General features: G+C 53.5%; 1 protein-coding gene across 2 annotated transcripts in view; it reads right to left on the bottom strand.

Moving 5' to 3' along the window:
• NUP188 (nucleoporin 188) overlaps positions 1-18,503 on the bottom strand; it is a 55,480-nt gene that overhangs the window by 21,651 nt on the left and 15,326 nt on the right. For both annotated transcript variants that reach the window (XM_061578646.1, XM_061578647.1), the window contains exons 10-26: positions 18,253-18,367; positions 17,141-17,341; positions 15,941-16,030; positions 15,551-15,616; positions 15,058-15,177; positions 14,510-14,636; positions 13,928-14,101; positions 12,582-12,708; positions 10,288-10,375; positions 9,468-9,544; positions 7,852-7,966; positions 7,070-7,193; positions 6,311-6,368; positions 4,913-5,038; positions 3,994-4,124; positions 2,310-2,413; positions 567-656 (exon numbers count right to left, since the gene is read on the bottom strand). In XM_061578646.1, coding sequence (XP_061434630.1) covers positions 567-656; positions 2,310-2,413; positions 3,994-4,124; positions 4,913-5,038; positions 6,311-6,368; positions 7,070-7,193; positions 7,852-7,966; positions 9,468-9,544; positions 10,288-10,375; positions 12,582-12,708; positions 13,928-14,101; positions 14,510-14,636; positions 15,058-15,177; positions 15,551-15,616; positions 15,941-16,030; positions 17,141-17,341; positions 18,253-18,367 — 1,933 coding nt within the window. The remainder of the gene's footprint in view (positions 1-566; positions 657-2,309; positions 2,414-3,993; positions 4,125-4,912; positions 5,039-6,310; positions 6,369-7,069; positions 7,194-7,851; positions 7,967-9,467; positions 9,545-10,287; positions 10,376-12,581; positions 12,709-13,927; positions 14,102-14,509; positions 14,637-15,057; positions 15,178-15,550; positions 15,617-15,940; positions 16,031-17,140; positions 17,342-18,252; positions 18,368-18,503) is intronic.

The raw sequence follows: 18,503 nt of genomic DNA, 5'->3' as shown, positions 1-18,503 counted from the left end.
AGTGGGTACACAGTGTGGCGCATGGTGAGTGGGCACACAGTGTGACACGTGGTGAGTGGGCACACAGTGTGATGCGTGGTGAGTGGGTACACAGTGTGACACGTGGTGAGTGGGTACACAGTGTGACGCGTGGTGAGTGGGTTCACAGTGTGACACGTGGTGAGTGGGCAACACGTGGTGAGTGGGCACACAGTGTGACACGTGGTGAGTGGGTGCACAGTGTGACGCGTGGTGAGTGGGCACACAGTGTGACACGTGGTGAGTGGGCACACAGTGTGACGCGTGGTGAGTGGGCACACAGTGTGACGTGTGGTGAGTGGGTACACAGTGTGACGCGTGGTGAGTGGGTACACAGTGTGACACGTGGTGAGTGGGCACACAGTGTGACACGTGGTGAGTGGGCACAGTGTGACACGTGGTGAGTGGGTACACAGTGTGACACGTGGTGAGTGGGCACACAGTGTGACACGTGGTGAGTGGGCAACACGTGGTGAGTGGGCACGCAGAGCGACACGTGGTGAGTGGACACGCGGGGACTCTGAGGGCTGTTTGTGAGGAGCCTGCACCTCGGTGGGTGATCGCAGGCGGCCGATAAAGGCGTCCCGTATGGCCGGCGCATCTCCGCCGAGACAGCCGTACACCGACATGGGCGCCACCTGCCGGCACAAGCCGCCCGTCACTCACACGGCACGCGCCACAAGGACAAAGATCCCCCATACGGCCTCTAGAAGACTGCTGGGGCAAGTGCTGTTAGCGAGTAGCAATTACGAAGGCCGGCACGGTGCACGAGGGGGTGTGTGGCCAGCATCGCGCCCCATCACCTTTGTCTCCCAAGTGGTGATGTTAACACACTGCAACTGATTCTCATTTGAGGCTGAGTCGACCTACGGGAGGCCCAGGACCGGTTCAGATAAATGTCCATGAGCGGGAATGGAACACGATTAGCCAGGTTCGTAGCGCCGCGCGCTAACCGCTGTGGCACCGCTCCCCGCAGCGCCAGCACGTGTTGCACAAACATGTGCCAAAGAACCAGCGCCATCATCGGTTGTTAAAACAACAGTTAACGGATTTAATTTCACTGAATTCACACACGTTAATAATTGCCAACATCAACCCTGAGAAAAAAAATTCACAATCTGTAACAACTTTATTTAGATTCTGGGAATGCAATTGCCAATAAAACCCACAAGGTCGAAACCGATCCAGAGTTACGCAAACTTAAACAAATGCTGCTAGAGAATAATGATGCGGGAAGCTGATGGACATATTTTTGTTCACGTGTGTTTACGATTCCTTTGACCGCTGTTTGTGCCCGGGGACGTAATGAAACGCAAGTTTAACTATAAAATAAATTTTAAAAAAATAAAAAAAATGAAACGCATCCATCATTTTACAAAAGAGGATGTTACTACAGCGGTAAGGTGTCCGGGAAAGTGTAAAGTGTGATACCAATGCCAGCGTCATTGGAATACTTTAACCATCAACTTTTGACAGTTTGGATTGTATCAACTCCATTCAGATGGGGCGCACAATGAACTTAATAATTAATCGTTAACCTCATCCACTTTTCTTACCGATTTGTTTATCTCCCCGATACTTTGCACTCGAATCGTGTTTGTTGAATTGTTCGTTGTTGTAACTCTCTGACCCCCATGCCCCTATTGGAAATCTTTGATCAAGAGCTTTATAGCTCATCAGATTCTTCCTGCAGTCAAAAATAAAGGTACAGGTAGTCCTCTAATTACGATGGAGATGCGTTACGATGACCCCATCGTAAGTCGAAAATATCGTAAGTCGAAGATGGCCTAGCCTACCCAGGAGTCTTAAAGAATGGTGATAATTTAGCAAAACAGAGCAATTTACAGTAGCGTACTGTATAAACTATATACTGTATGTATTTATTAATTACAATACTGCATTGCACAATAAAATGTAAAGTAAAAAAACAAGGTAAATTCTTAACCTACCTATATGAACTGCAATTTAATAGAAAGTTTTTTCAGGAAACAATCCTATCTGCTGTAAAAACTTTTAGCATGCATTGAACGTATCGTGGTAACCCTAAAATGAAATCGCTAAAGCTACGTATCATACATGCATTGAACGTATCGTAACGTATCATATTGTACTCTAGTCACCAAGATTCTGTCCTTCGTCTGCACACTTGAACGATGTTAGGGTTGCTGATGGCAATTTTGTCGTATCGCTATCGCCATCGTAAGATCGAAATATCGTAAGTCGGACCATCGTAACTCGGGGACTACCTGTACTGAAGGGGGGTGGGGGGTGGGGCCACTGCTGGCGCTCACCATGGCGAGGCGCTTGAGCAGCTGCACGGCGAGCCTGGGCAGCGCGGCGTCGTGCCGGTGGTAAATGTAACGCGCCAGGATCGCCATCACGTTGCCGTGGACGCCTGCGGTGGGTGGATGGCGCGCAAACCCACGCACGAGTCATGGGGGGACGCGGGGAGGGGGGCGGGAGGGAGACGGGGTGGACGCGGGGGGGGGGGTGACGGGCGCGGGGAACGCTGGTAGATGTCGTAGGAGACGAGACAGCAGGACTGTGATGAGAGGGAGTTATAATCCCTCTCGACGGAGACGCGGAAAACTTAGCGACGCTGCTCGAGACCGCAAGTGCGCCGACGGACGCCGAGGGCGGTGACTGGCTGCATACCGTACAAACAGAAGAGACTCGCCGAGCTCACCGAACTCGCCAAGCGGATGACAGTGGGGGGGGGGGAAAAAATTAACCCGTAAAAACAAAGTTTTTCACTATAAATCCTTTATATGCATGGCGGCTAGAGTCCTCTCGTCCTCTGGCTTGAGATGGCTGCCACCTATGGGTCAGATGATTGCCTGCCACCATTAAGCAATTGGTAATAAAATATAATTTATTTTTCCTAAAAAGTGTGTGCAAAATGTCAGCTCAATTGGATCACGGGAAGTGGGTTAAAAAACGACCGAAAGATTTGCACGGTCGTAAGCGCGCAAGCAAGCAAGCAAGCGAACTTAATATAAAGGATTTAAAAAATGTGACGCGTGTCCCGCTCGCACCGAACAACCGACTCAATGTTTCACCGCTTCAGTCGGCCACACTATGAGAATGGGATCGCTGACAGAAGGTCGCGAGTTCGATCCTGGCCCTGACGCCTGCTGCTGTATATTTGGAGTTTGCGTGTCTCTCTCTGTCATCATCATCATCATCACGGTGGCTAGATGTTAACTCCCTCGCCTGGTATACAGGAGATCATGGGTTCGATCCCGACCCTGACCCTCACGCCTGCATATATTTGGAGTTTGCGTGTCTCTCTCTCCCCATGGTCACGTGGATTTTTCTCCGGGTCCTCCGGTGTTTTTCCCCTCCACATTTAGAATCAACGTCGCTCGTTTCGAGTACTTCGCTGCTGGTAGAAAGTTTCACGTGACGACGACGATGATGATGATAAGCCATCGTCATTGAGCTATCATTTGCGATAGCCAGGGTTGTTTCTGAAAAAAAGCTACATAGCAGCTCAGTGGGAGCCATACCTGGTAAAAAACATTTATAAATATACTAGCTTTACCACCCGGCTTCGCCCGAGACTTGGATTCTTGTCTTGGATTAATACACGGCCTACACGGAGGGTGGGGCGGGGGATGCGTGACGTCAGCAGGCACACTGCGTGACGCTGCCGCATGCGGGTGACATCACAGATGTGACGTCACCGCTCACTTGTCGTGCAAAATACATCCATTATTGCACTCCCTCCCCCCCCAAAATACAAAAGTCTATTTTATAAGTTTTGCATTGTGTACAGTCTGGAAGCTACCCACATGCCAAATTTCAAGTTTGTTGCATGTTGAGAAGTACGCTAAACATTTAGAACAGACGCACATTCACACATTTCCCGTTTATATATAGATATATACGAGGACTACGACTGAGATAAACGACGCAGCCCAAACGATCGCCGGCTGGGTGGCCGCGTGACGTTGCGACGACGCGACCGCTCACCCTGCTGAGTGAGCGCGTGCTCCAGCGGCGTGAGCTCGTCCGACGCCGGCTTGAGCCTCAGCGTGTTGTTGATGACGGAGAATGCCAGCTTCATGGTCTGGATAAGCGTGAGCGCCGGTCCCTCCAGAACTCTGCGACGGACACCACGGTTCGAAAATTCGAGTCTCATCCCCCCCCACCACCCCCCATCACATCCTCTTGCTCTTTTGGGCAACAGGTACGACTCCTGGGCGTGGTGGTCTTCCTCAACAAAGCTAGAGAGGGGACTGCGAGCGGTTATGGGGAAGTGGAGTTGTGTTGGGAGGAGAGGAAGGGAGGGCGATGATGGGGAGGGAGGGAGGGGAGGGAGGGAGGGCGTTGATGGGGGAGTGGGATGGAGCGAGAGTGACTCTGTCATGTGGTCAGGCTGTCTGGGAAGAGAGGGATATTGGAAAAGCTTTTAAAACGAATTAATTACTCTCTTCCCCCCGAGAGAAGACCCCACGCAATCCTCGGTCCCCATAGGACCCATTAAAAGTCCGTGAGCCATGGGACTGCTAGTGAGAGGCAGTGGGATGTCCGACTGTCCCCGGTAGAATGTAGGTGAATGGACTGCATCTCACAAATTACTGGGGATGTTTAAAGAATCTGCAATGTTGTAAGCGTGGGCGCACAATCCAGGGGTGGCCAGTTTTTAAACCCAACAAAGCAACGGTTCAAGTTTCTCGAATCCCTCTCCGCCCACGTCCACCCAGCAGCACAAATGCGGCACACCGCACGCGGTCAGTTGGTGGGCAGGTCGCGGTGTGGCGGTAGCAGAGAGTTTGGATGCTCTCCGCCTCTCCCAAGATGTAACCGGACGGCGTTTGTGACCTTTGACACGTCATCAAGGTGTGCGCGCTGGCGTGGCGCCGGCCGTGGCCGAGTGCAGTTTGCGTACCGGCCGGGCTGGGCGGCCAGGACGGTGTCGATGGCGCCCACGCCGATGGACAGCATGTGGATGAGGGCCAGGCCGGACTCGCCGTGCAGGAGGCTGTGCAGACACACGGCCTGCAGGCTGGGACCCCTGCGCACAACGTCAACATCAACATCATCCTCTTAGGTTGTTTTCGGTAAAGTCACGTAAGTCAAAAATAAAATAAATAAAATAATAGAAATAAGAGTATGAATAAGAGTATGAAACCTTGCAGTCACGAAAGCTTCAAATCTAGAATCAGCATCATCGTCAAAGATAAAGATCCCCCCTCTGTGTAGTCTTCATGGCCTGCTGGGGAAAGTGCTGCTAGCGAGTATCGGTGCCTATGAAGGCCGACACTGTGGCATATGATGCTGCACCACGCCCGGCGACCTTCTTCTACCGAGAGGCGTTGTTCACACAGGACACTGGGTACTTATTTGAGGTCGAGTACACCTAGGGGAGATCCAGGACCGGTTCAGATAATCGTCACCAGTGTGGGCCGTGTGCGGAAACGAATTCGATTCGCCAGGTTCGTGGCGGAGAGCGCTAACCGCCACGCCACCGCTCCCCACACTATCATCATCACGACCAACAGCACCACCCTTACTTTCACAAAATTACGAACATCACCAAAAATCTCCCCACTGCAACTACCGCCACCATCCTCATCACGAATACTTTCACCAATACCAATACCACCACCATTACCAACACCACTATCATTACCAACAGATTAACCACCATGCCCAATGTAATGACCATCTTACCATTAATCTAGGATTGAAGCTTTCGTGACTGCAGGATTTACGATACTCATTGGTTCTTTCGGTAAAGTCACGTGTGTAGAAATGTCTTTCCATTGTGTGCCACCACCAGCACCAACGACAAATACCCCCCCCCCCCCCCCGTGTATCCCATGTAGACTGTTGGGGCAAGTGCTGTTAGTGAGCAGCACCTCCGAAGGCCGGTACACAGCACACAAGTGGCGATGCTCACAGATCACACCGGGTACTCATTTGAGGTTGAGTCAACCTAGGGGAGGCCCAGTAATGGTTCAGATAATCACCGCTGGTGTTGGCCGTGAGCGGGAAATCGAACTCGGGTCGTCTGGTCCGTTGCGCAGCGCACTAACCGCTGCGCCACCGCTCCCCATCACCAATACCGTTACCACCGTGGCCACCATCACGACCGTCTTTACCGCTGCTTACCACCGCCGTGCCTCCCGCAAAGACGGATGTGACAAGTGCCGTTCGCGAGCAGCTGTTAAGGGACGGCGCATGACGCCGTTAGTGCGGCCAAGCTAAGTTGAAAAGTGTTAAGACAGAAGAGACGACAGCAGGCCACGGGGTGGCCCTGCTAGTTCCGGCTGTGTGGCCGTACCTGCCACTGTCGACGCTGATGTTGAGCACAAAGTGGATCTGCTCCAGCATCAACTTTCCTACAGACACAGCACAGACGATTCCGTGTAACAAATCAAATAAACGTGAACTCATTATGACGACGAAGACAACAACAACCACCGCCGCCGTTCACCACCAATCGGCGGTGACGTCACCCGCGGCGTCTGTGCCACATTCGCTGCAATTTTGAGGCCACGCGAAGTGTCGAAGGCCCGCTTGGCAGGAAGTCACGGGATAGACCCAGGTGCCATGGGTTGACCGTACGTATGTCTACATACGTATGTTGAACTTCTTTCGCACAATACGTAGCCAACCGTTGTAGTCGGAGGTGTAGGGGGGGGTGTGCGTTTCCTAATACCGGAAGAGCATTAAGCGCTTGCCACAAATGATGAGTGCGACCTTCTAACGTGCCAGAGATCAATTTTATTTTACCAGACAAGGCCCACTGAGCGATATAGCTCTTTTTCAGAAGCGACCTGACCGGACATGAGAGCTGAACGAAGCAGCTTATCATCGCGTGGACATTTCTAGGAGCAGCTACATATAAACGCACGTCGATTCTAAATGTGGAGGGAAAAAAAAACGGAGGGCGCGGAGAAAAAATTCCACGCGAAAAAAAAATATACGTCGGGATCGGGACCGAACATACGACCTCCTGTATCCCACGCGAGGTAGTTAACATCTCGGCACCGTGCCAGAGCCGCGATGGGCGCGAGTGCGGTGCGCGGGGGAAACCGACCGATGCACTCGCGGTGCCCGTCGGCGCCGCCCAGCGCCCACGTGCGGTACCGCGCCAGGATCTCCTTGAGCGTGAAGACGAGGCAGGGCAGCAGGCTCGGGTACTGGCTGCTCCCCACCAGGCCCTGCGCACGTCACAGCCGGGGGGACACACAGGGAGGGGAGCGGGGGGGGGAGGAGGTCACACGTTGGGGGGGGGGCGAGGGCACAAGAGGGGCGCGGTGATAGGGGAGCGGTGGGAGGGGAGCGGTGGGAGGGGAGCGGTGGGAGGGGAGCGGTGGGAGGGGCGCGGTGGGAGGGGAGCGGTGGGAGGGGAGCTGTGGGAGGGGAGCGGTGGGAGGGGAGCGGTGGGAGGGGAGCGATGGGAGGGGAGCGGTGGGAAGGGAGCGGTGGGAGGGGAGCGGTGGGAGGGGAGCGGTGGGAGGGGCGCGGTGGGAGGGGAGCGGTGGGAGGGGAGAGATGGGAGGGGAGCGGTGGGAGGGGAGCGGTGGGAGGGGCGCGGTGGGAGGGGAGCGGTGGGAGGGGAGCGGTGGGAGGGGAGCGATGGGAGGGGAGCGGTGGGCGAGGAGCGGTGGGAGGGGAGCGGTGGGAGGGGAGCGGTGGGAGGGGAGCGGTGGGAGGGGAGCGGTGGGAGGGGAGCGGTGGGCGAGGAGCGGTGAGAGGGGAGCGGGGGGAGGGGAGCGGTGGGAGGGGAGCGGTGGGAGGGGAGCGGTGAGGGGGGAGCAGGGCGAGTCAGGGGAGCAGGCTGTCAGTAGCGAGCGGGAGGGATGGTGGTGGCGTGACCTTCAGGAGGGCGGTGACGAGACGGAGGTACGACGCCGTCACGCGGAAATCGCCCCGGTGCCTCTCGAAGCCGACGAGCAGATTCCCGTAGTTTCCCGCGTGCATGCCCTCCCCGCTGAGTCGCACAGACGAAGGCAACGCAGATCCCCCCAAAAATACGTCAGGGTCGGGATCGAACATACGAACTCCTGTATACCGGGCGAGGTAGTTAACATCTCTCCACCGTGCCAGAGCCGCGATGGGCGCGAGTGCTGTGCGCCCAGCGCCCACGTGCGGTAGACTGTTGCAGCAAGTGCCCTTACCCAGGTGTGACCTATTACACCTGAGTAGCACGCTTGACCGCCTTTGTCTCCCCAGCGCTGATGTTTACCGCCCAGCATCAGGCGCTCGGACGTACGTTGTCGCCGTGAATTTAACCCGGGGGGACTGGGATTGTACCGCGGTGTGCTAACCACTGCGCTACCTCTCCCCAACAATAACAACAACAGCCGCCATTCGCCACGTAAGCAGCGGTGACGTCACCACCGCGCCCAGATGCACTCCGAGGTGCTATGGGAGGAGTGTAGAGGGCTCGCTGACAAGTCACGGGACTGACCCAGGTGTTATGGGTAAACTGACCGAGATCACCGACTGCTCCCTCCAAAGACAAAAATCCCCGGGATAGCCTTAACAGATTGTTGGGGCAAGTGCTGTTAGCGAGTAGCACCTATAAAGGCTGGCACGGCACACGAGGGGGTGGGTGGCCAGCACCAAGCCCGGCCGCTTTTGTCTCCCCAAGTGGCGATGTTTATGCACCACATCAGGTACTCATTTGAGGCTGAGTCGACCTCGGAAAGGCCCAAGACCGGTTTAAATAATCGTCAAAGGATTTTGGCCCCGAGTGGGTATCGAACTCAGGTGGCCGGGTTCGTAGCACAGCACGCGAACCGCTAACCACATACACGAGTACACATGTGCACACTCTGAGCTTGCCAGGCAGCCATCCGTCCGTCATTCACACATCCACCGCTCTCTGCGGGACCCTGCCGACACCACTGCACTACGGTGGCCTGTTTTACAGCCGAGAAGGTTAAAAGATTTTGATTTAAAGCTTTCGTGATTGCAGGGATTCATATTCTTGGTTCTTTCGGTAAAGTCACGTAGAAGGATGGACTCGTCCATCTGAACTGCCAAAATCGCTGTCCGTGGTGCTAACGTTAAGAAAAAAACGCCACTTTTTTCAAATTTTCTTGCCGTGTTTTTTCACACCTGCTTGTGTTGCATTCGAAACGTCGTGACAATTTCATTGTTTTAAATTTGCATTATTTTACTGTTTCCCTTCTAAGTGACTTTACCGTAAGAACCAAGAATAAGGTTAAAAAACATAGACGAATAGAGATTTAATTGAGAAAAAAAAAACCCACACGTGGCAATATCGTCCCTCCTATAAGACTAATGCCGGGAAGCAGACCGGTGGCTGCGTACACCTTGAGCCACGCAGCGACAGCTGCTGCTAGGGGTCCCCTTGACTAGACCCAAGCGGGACACTGTAATTGGGTTGCGCCGAGACGTGATGAAACGTGCTTTGTGTGTTGCCGAAGAGGAACGGAGTGCGAGAGGCACGACGGAGAGGGTACCTGGCTGCCCGTGCGGCGTTGCTCACGGGGGACACGGTGAAGGGAAGGAGCCCCGTGTGCTGCACGTCGCTCCACACCTGCGCCGAGGCCACCGCACCACGGGACACAGGTTGACGACGTTACGGCAAGTGTCCCACGTTTTACGACCTCCGTTCGGAACCAGATGGGTCATTCATAATGGTTTTTGGGTTAGATCACGTTATTTATGTGTCGTAACCCTCCACCACCCGACACGGCCAAACAGTAAAAAATGTGTCACGTTTGGCCTTTATTATGAAGAATATTGGTCGCGAAAGCCTACGTGTGTTAAACAGAGGGCTCATGTTTCACAATAGTTTTACGATCCCCGTAAGGTCGAGAGGGGCCCACGTTTCATGACCTCCGTTACGGTAAGAGGGCCCACATTTCACAATCTCCGTTAGGGCCAGAAGGCCCACGTTTCACAGTCTCAATTAGAGCAATAGGGCCCACGTTACACATTCTCCGTGAGGACAAGAGAGCCCATACTCTTTGGTTCTTTCGGTAAAGTCACGTAGGTATTTTATTTTATACCTACGTGACTTTACCGAAAGAACCAAAGAGTATGGATTTCCTGCAGTCACGAAAGCTTCAAATCAAGAGGGCCCATGTTTCACTTTGTCCGTGAGGGCCAGAAGGCCCATGTTTCACGAACTCCGTTAGCGCCAAAAGGCCCACGTTTCACCAACTCCATTACAGGAAGAGGGCCCACGTTTAACGAACTCCATTAAGGCCAGAGGGCCCACGTTTCACGAACTCCGTGAGGGCCAGAGGGCCCACGTTTCATGAGCGGCGCACACACCTTGGCGGCACCATAAGGCACGAGCGCCGCCAGGCAGTTCACGCACGCCGCGATGACGTCGAGCGGCGGGCTGGGTACACACGTGAGCCTGCGCGCATGGAGGAGACATGGGGACACGGGGGTACACGAACACGCACTCAAAAATAACAATTTTCTCGATACGATACGTAAAATTTTCACAATGTGATGACGATTATCGCGATGTCGATTGTACCGAGTGTGTTTGTCGTCCTGTGTTTGGTGCTTTGCTGCACACGTTCAGTACGAAGGCAGATGAAGAGCCTTTAACTACAGCTCACCCAGGATAAGTCAGTCGTCTGCTCACCATGCCGTTAAAATCTATACACAGCTCTTATCACGCGTATGCTGTCAGTCGCACAATACGTGATTACAGAATAACAATTTCATTTTATATAGCGTCATAATTACATCCCACAACGCTGCACATTAATAATATACGAGTGATATTCTTAGGTGTTTTCGGTAAAGTCACGTAGGTAAAACATCAAAATTTATAAAAATAATAAAATAAAATAAAGATCACGACGTTTCGGAGGCAACACAAGTCTCCGTCATCAGGTGGGACAGTCACAGCCAGATTAGCTGCATCAAGTGAGGCAATGATTCAAGATGTAATCCCTTAAAAGCGAGTTGAGGGGGGAGGAGAGGGGGGGGGGGGCTCATCAGAATGTGGTAGCCAATGAATGGAAAGTATCAGGAGAGAGGGGCCAAAAAAGGGTGGGCGACGGCGTGGAAGCTATTGTGCGCAAGCGACACACTGCTGCCCACGCCAACGCATTGGACAGAGAGGGGGGGAGGGGGAGGTCTGATACACATGATAGAAAAGAAAAGAAAATGCGTACGTTTATACCAATGCTGGCTGAACAATGAAGAGATTACTGTTAAACACTGGGGATGTTAACACTCGGTCAAGTAAAGTAAACTAGTGCCTGTCAGATAAGATGGTCAAAAAAGTGTAATTAAGTCTTTTTTGCGTGGTTAATAACATCTTTCCATGTGTATCAGACCTCCCCCTCCCCCCCCTCTCTGTCCAATGCGTTGGCGTGGGCAGCAGTGTGTCGCTTGCGCACAATAGCTTCCACGCCGTCGCCCACCCTTTTTTGGCCCCTCTCTCCCGATACTTTCCATTCATTGGCTACCACATTCTGATGAGCCCCCCCCCTCTCCTCCCCCCTCAACTCGCTTTTAAGGGATTACATCTTGAATCATTGCCTCACTTGATGCAGCTAATCTGGCTGTGACTGTCCCACCTGATGACGGAGACTTGTGTTGCCTCCGAAACGTCGTGATCTTTATTTTATTTTATTATTTTTATTAATTTTGATGTTTTACCTACGTAACTTTACCGAAAACAACTAAGAATATGATTCCTTGCAGTCACGAAAGCTTCAAGTCTAGAAATATATACGAGTGCCAAATCCTATTTCTTACAACGACTACGGAGCAAAATGAAAACCCTCTGATAATAAAAATGAATAAACAAATGGAGAAATGGCACGAAAATAAAAGGAGCACGAACGCACAACAATAAAATAAAAGGTTATAACAGAGAGACGAGTCAATTAGGTCTCCACAACCTAGACCAGAGTCCCGGCTTCGCAGGTGGGGAAGTGGTCAAAAAATCTATGACTAAGTTTCGATTTAAAGCTTTCGTGACTGCAGGGATTCATCTTCTTGGTTCTTTCGGGAAAGTCACGTAGAAGGGAAATAATAAAATAAATGTTTTTTGATTATTTTCCTTCTACGTTACTTTACCGAAAGAACCAAGAAGAAATGATGACTAATTTAGACAAATTGGTGAAATGTCTGAAATGTGAATCTTGACTTAAAGCTTTCGTTCGGTAGTCACATAAATAGGTTAAAAAATAATAAAATAAACAAAAAACTACGACGTTACGACCGCAACACAAGCCATCGTCATGATGACGATAATGACAATTGCTTGCGTTGCAATCGAAACGTCGTAGTTTCTTGTTGATTTTTATTTTTTTTGCCTATCTATGTGACTTTAGTACCAAAGAATACGTCTAAAATGTGATTTGCTATTTATCAGCATTATTGAAAACTCATTTCTTCAGAATAGCTTTTTGTGTTCAGTTTGTTGTCCTTCCCGGCACCTCGGACAAACACGGCTGGCTACGTACATCACAAAAATATTTCAACCTAAAAACATAGCCTGGCACAAAGCGCTGCTGTGGTGACGTCCACCGCCACTTAAGCGGTGAATGGTGGCTGCAGTTATCGTCGTCGTCGTCCGCAGGAGGCGTCCTCACCTCTGCAGCACCATGTAGAGGCGGGAGGTGACGGGAAGCAGCGGCGCGGCGAGCGAGCCGTCGGCGTCCAGCAGCTGCCGCACCAGCTGCACGATGGGACGCACGCGCTCGCAGTGCCGCGCCACGTCTGCACAAGTCGCGAGCCCACCAAAGACAAAGATCCCCCGTGTAACAGAGGTCGCAAACGGGTTTTGATTCCTTACCCGTACCCGTACCCGGCCGCACAAGGGTCGCAAATGGGTACCCGTACCCGGCCGGGTACGGGTACCCGTTCCCTACCCGTACCCGTACCCTACCGGAAATGAGTGACAAACGGTTACTCACCAGTGACTCACGGCCTACCCGTACCCGGCTGCACCAGGGTCGCAAACGGCTACCCGTACCCGGCCGGGTACGGGTTGCAAACGGCTACCCATACCTGACCGGGTACGGGTAGCCGGGTATCGAGTAGGGTATCGGGTACCCGGTTGCGACCTCTGCCGTGTAAGCCTTAACAGACCGTCAGGGCGAGAGCTGTTAGCGAGCAGCGCCCGTCAAGGCCGACGACGGCTCGCCCGGTTCGCTTTGGTCTCCCCAGTGGCGATGTTTATACACCGCATCAGGTACTCACTTGAGGCTGAGTCGACCTAGAGGAGGCCCAGGACGGGTTCGGATAATCGTCACTAACCGCTACGCAACCAGCTCCCCACCACCACCACCACCACATCTGTCATCGGTATAACACCCCCATTCTCCCAATTATAATTTGCATATATTTCGGAATTATTATACAGTAGATGATGTTGGGGGTCTGTTGGCTTATGATCTGGAGTGTGGCCTGAAAGCCGGCACAAGCAAATGTCAATTACAATCCAATCTATGGCTCTCAGTCTGTACACACTCAGTAAATATTAGGGCTGAACGATTTGACAGATATTGCGATTTGATTTGCGATTAAATTGTTTTAAAGTCAAGCTTCAGTTCAATATTCACTGTGTAATAGATTTAAAACATGTGATGGAGCATTACCACATGATACCATCGAAATATGAACTGCTTCCAACATGTATTTATTAAAATGTTTTAATTGAAATAGAACAATCAAACATTGGGGGTTTAGCAGGAATGTATTCACGCAAATGTCCAGTAACATTCTCATGCGCGTTCAACTTCTTTCGCACTGTACGTATCCAACCGTGCTAATCGGAGGTGCGGGGGGGGGGAAGGACAACAAACTAAACACAAAAAGCTGACCTCCAATTCCGGCAAACTCGAGGTTTCATTGCATATAAATGGCATGGGATCGGCACCAGCTGTAGCCAAGCCCTTCCAATCCGCCACGCCGACAGAGGAGGATGATCACTCACCGGCGGTGGACACCACGTGCAGCAGCATCTCCACCTCGCAGGCGAACAGCGCCCACGCGCTGTAGCCAAACTCCCAGTGCACCAGGGCGGAGGGGCCGCCCGGCACGGTTGGGCCCAGGGGCAGCACGCGTCCCACCACGCCCTGCGGCAGCCGCATGGTGGTCCTCCCCGCGCCTACGCAACGGTACACCGCGTCGTCAGCGCTTCAACACGTTGGCCTTACGGAATATGTATTCATTGATACTGGAGGAATCCGATGAGCTATTAAGACAACTATGGCCTTACCGTGCCACCTCCACCATCATCAATAAATGGATGGTCTGATCGCAGCACCACCACCACCATTACCACCAAACATGGTCTAACCACACCACCACCAAACATGGTCTAACCAGCTCCACCACCACCACCTTCACCACAAAACATGGTCTAACAGCTCCACAACATGACCCAGCCAACGCAGCCATCCCTGCCGGAGGAGCTCACCGATGGGACTTTGTCCAGATCTTTCACCACTACACCACCACACCACCACGTCCAGGTGTCTCAGTAAGGGGGGGGGGGGGGGTCCAGAGTGCTCACCGAACGGGTAGAGGTGCCTGGGTGCCGTCGTTCTCCACATGGTTCCGTCTTCGGACGCCTCGATGTCGCGTGGCCTCTGCGGCACGGCCTCGGCGTAGCAAGTCATCTTGTCCAGGAAGTTGTAGACCTGCGTGCAGGGCAACGTCGCGCCGTGGTCGGCGAGATGTCAACTACCTCGCCTCGTATGCAGGTGGTCGCTTTCAGATGCTCTTCTGTGGCCGTCTGGAACGCACTCTTCCTTCCGATATTAGGAAGCCACTGGAGCTACGCATTTTAAATCATCTAGATTGAACACTCATTTCTTTATAATTGCTTCTTGTGTCCTTGCCCACGCATCTACGCTCAGCAGGGTTGCCTACGTATGATGCAAAATGAAGTTGAACATAGATACATACAAAGCCATGAACAACAATTACCCGGATTCACCCCTCCAATGCCAAAGACATGAACAAACTATCGCTATCTGTCAGTAAAAGTAATCATGTTTTCAATGCGTGAATTCACACATACAACGCAGATCGTTACAGGCCTCGCTCACACCCACCCACCCGCTTGGCCGTGGCCTGGCTGACCACGGTGGCCGTGAGCAGCTGCAGCAGCGGCGCGCACGCGTACGGGAACTGCGCCGCAGCCGAGTCCAGCAGCATGGCCAGACCTCCCGCCAGGCCCTGAGAAGCAGCACGGCAAGGATGTAACCACGGCAGGACAGCGCCACGGTAGGACAATAACAACGGTAAGACAACACCGTGGCAGGGCAACACCATGGCAAGACAACACCACAGTGAAGACAGTAAGGCAAGACAACCCCAGGGCAACATAAGACCACGGCAAAGGCAATACAATCGTAATGCAATAGTACGGAAGGACAATTTAGCACGGCTATCATGTTGCTATACTGCGGTGTGGCAACCTATCGCACTGCATGCTGGTGTGGGTGTATATGGTGGTACAGGGTGGTGCGGTGTGGTTATGTAGGCTCGAGTGAGTGCGTAACGTGAGTATGGAGAGTGTGGCTGCCGTAGGGGGCAGTGGGGCACTCACAGCGTCCCAGAAGGCCTCGGCGAGAGCAGGCATGCTCAGCACCTCGCACGCCACGTCCATCAAGTCCTGCGAGCAACAAGGAACATCATTCTGGTAGGTGGCTGGGTGGCTCAGAGGTCAGAGACACTGAGCTGTGACTCAGGGGTCAGAGACACTGAGCTGTGGGTCAGAGACGCTGAGCTGTGGGTCAGGGGTCAGAGACACTGAGCTGTGGGTCAGAGGTCAGAGACACTGAGGTGTGGGTCAGAGACACTGAGCTGTGGCTCAGGGTTCAGAGACACTGAGCTAGAGGTCAGGGGTCAGAGACACTGAGCTAGAGGTCAGAGGTCAGAGACACTGGGCTGTGGACCCGTGCGTGTGTGCGCGCGTTTGCAGAGTGGCGCTCCTCACCTGGGGCTCTCCTAGCGTGCCCTCGTCGAAGAGGCCGAGCACGAAGGACAGCAGGCCGTAGACGACCGCGCGCGCTGTGCTGGACGTGCACTGCGCGCGGGACAGACAGAGACAGACAGCCGGCGGTGATTCTCGCCGCTCGCACCATCGCAGCCGTTAACCCTTTGCATCGTTCCGAGACGTTCGCGAGTCGCGGGGAGTCATCGTTCACCGCCGAATCTCACGAACGTGCGAGCGGCGGCTCGGCCGTTGGTTTTATTTAGAGAGGCGCGGTCGTTGGCGTCGTTGTTTTCAAAGGACGTCGCTGATCGCAGTAGAGAACCGCAGCGGCACGACCGCCGCACTCTACGATTGCCGGCACCAACACTGCGCCACGGCCTTGTCGGGGAGCCTCGGTAGAGATGAAGTTGTTCCAATGAAAATGTTCTTTCCGAATCAGAATTAAAAACTGATGATGTACATCATCGGAATGGGAAAAGGTTAACAGCGCGTCGTCCCGAATTCCGTGTTAACTCGGGGGAGAAGAGTGCACCGGTATATCCATTTAAATAACTAAACCCCACGCCCTCCAAATTTATCTTCCTTGAAGAGTGAATGTATCCCTGTTTACACCTGATCTCACTTCTCTCATCTCTCACTACTTGCTCCATTGCATCCTCCACGCTCCAAGTCTCCACCGTCGCTCTCCGTGTGCCTCCCTCGCCACCCTGCGCCCAGTCTCGCTCTCTCGCTCCTTCTCCCATCTCGCTCCCCTCCACTGAACAAACTCCCCCTGCAGCACACAGAGCAACCATCTTCGCTAACTTGCTTCTGTTCCTCCGTTACATGAATTCCCATATCTTCTCCCCTTGCCCAACCTACTCCTGCTACTCCCTAACCCCCCCCCTTAGTTACAAGCACCCTTCCCCCAACCGCTACCACTACCCCCACTGCTAACTCCCTGCCCACGCCCGCCAGCTACGACAAGGCCTACCTCAACGGCTACCCCTATCACTATCCTCACCCCTATCACATCCATATCACTACCCCAACCCGTATCACTACCCCAACACCCCTCCGTAACCACTCCCACCTGTCCTCCTGTCACCATAACTACAACCCCACTCTGTATCTCAACCACTACGATCTCACGCGCTACAACGGCGCCGCTACGTAAATCGACACAAGACAGGAAGACGACAGAGAGTGCGCGGTGCTCACGCTGCTGCCGCTGAAGCCGGGCGCCCGCAGCAGGCGGCACACGAGGCGGAACGCCTGCAGCTGCACGGCGGAGCGGCCCAGGCGGCGGGTCGCTGACTTGGGGTCGTCCGGCAGCGCCTTGTAGCGCAGCATGGCCCACGCGAGCAGCACGGGGCCGTGAATCTCCAGGTCGCCGAGGCTCTGCAGCAGCTGGTCCAGCTCCTGGCAGCCCACGGAGCCCACGGCAGCAATGGCGTCATCGGCGTCGTCATTATTAGCACTTCCACCGCGACCATTATTCACAGCAATGCGGCAAGTCCTCGTTTAACTCGGCACCACCACTTTCAAGTGCTGTTTGCGAGCACCTATGAAGGCCGGAATGGGGTAGGTGGCCATAACCATGCACGGCCGCCTTTGTCTCCCCAATAGCGATGCGTATACCATGCACCAGGTACGCATTTGAGGCCGAGTCGATCTAGGGAAGGCCCAGGACCGGTTTAAACAATCGTCACTGGTGTTAACCATGAGTGGGAATCGAACTCGTGTCTCTGGGTTCGTACTGGTGCACTACCGCATGCACAAAGACACTGTTGGAGCAAGTGCTGTTAGCGAGTAGCGCCTGCGGCCGAGAAGACCCGGAGCTTTGTGTGGAGCGACAGGCCAGGCAGCTTCCACAGAGCGTTAAGCAGCTGCTGAAAAGATAAATGCCGCTCTAACCGATTTGGAGCGAGACCTCTGCTGCCAAACCGGAAATAGTCATTCACACACTGCTCAGATATAGGAACTCCTCCACTCTCTTAAAGAGCAGGACCACACAATAGAACAAGACAAAGAGCCCCCGTGTAGCCTCAACAAACTGTAGGGGCAAGTTTCCGCTACCATCATTAATCAAATTACAGAAAGTCATCATTTTACGCTGCACCACCAACTATCAAGCGGTGTGAGCGAGTAGCGCCGATAAAGGCCGGCAACAGCACCACACCCGGCCGACTTTGTCTCCCAAACGGCGATGTTTACACACCGCACCATGGTACTCATTTAAGGCCGAGTCGACCTAGGGGAGGCCCAGGACCACCACTATCAATAACTTCACCACCATCGACATCGGCACCACCGCCGCCGCCGCGCCTCACCTTGAACACGGCCTCGTCCTTGACCAGTTGGTGCTGCTCCACGCAGTCGCCCTGCGCGCACTTGGCCAGGAACTCGATGTCCATGCCCTCGATGAGAAGAAGCGCACAGAAGTACCTGTCAACACACGGGGGGGGGGGGGGACACAAGGCCATCAAGCACCGAGTGTGGGCACAAGGTGTGCATGCGTGTGTGGAAAGCAGGAGTGTAGTCGCTAGCGCGCTGTGCTACGTGTGTATATATATATATATAT

The sequence above is a fragment of the Lethenteron reissneri genome, chromosome 67, assembly GCF_015708825.2.
Source record: "Lethenteron reissneri isolate LAM-NWPU_2019-01 chromosome 67, ASM1570882v1, whole genome shotgun sequence".
Lineage (NCBI taxonomy): Eukaryota > Metazoa > Chordata > Hyperoartia > Petromyzontiformes > Petromyzontidae > Lethenteron > Lethenteron reissneri.
The sequence above is the reverse complement of the archived record's forward strand: the minus strand, read 5'-3'. Positions and strand labels throughout refer to the sequence as shown.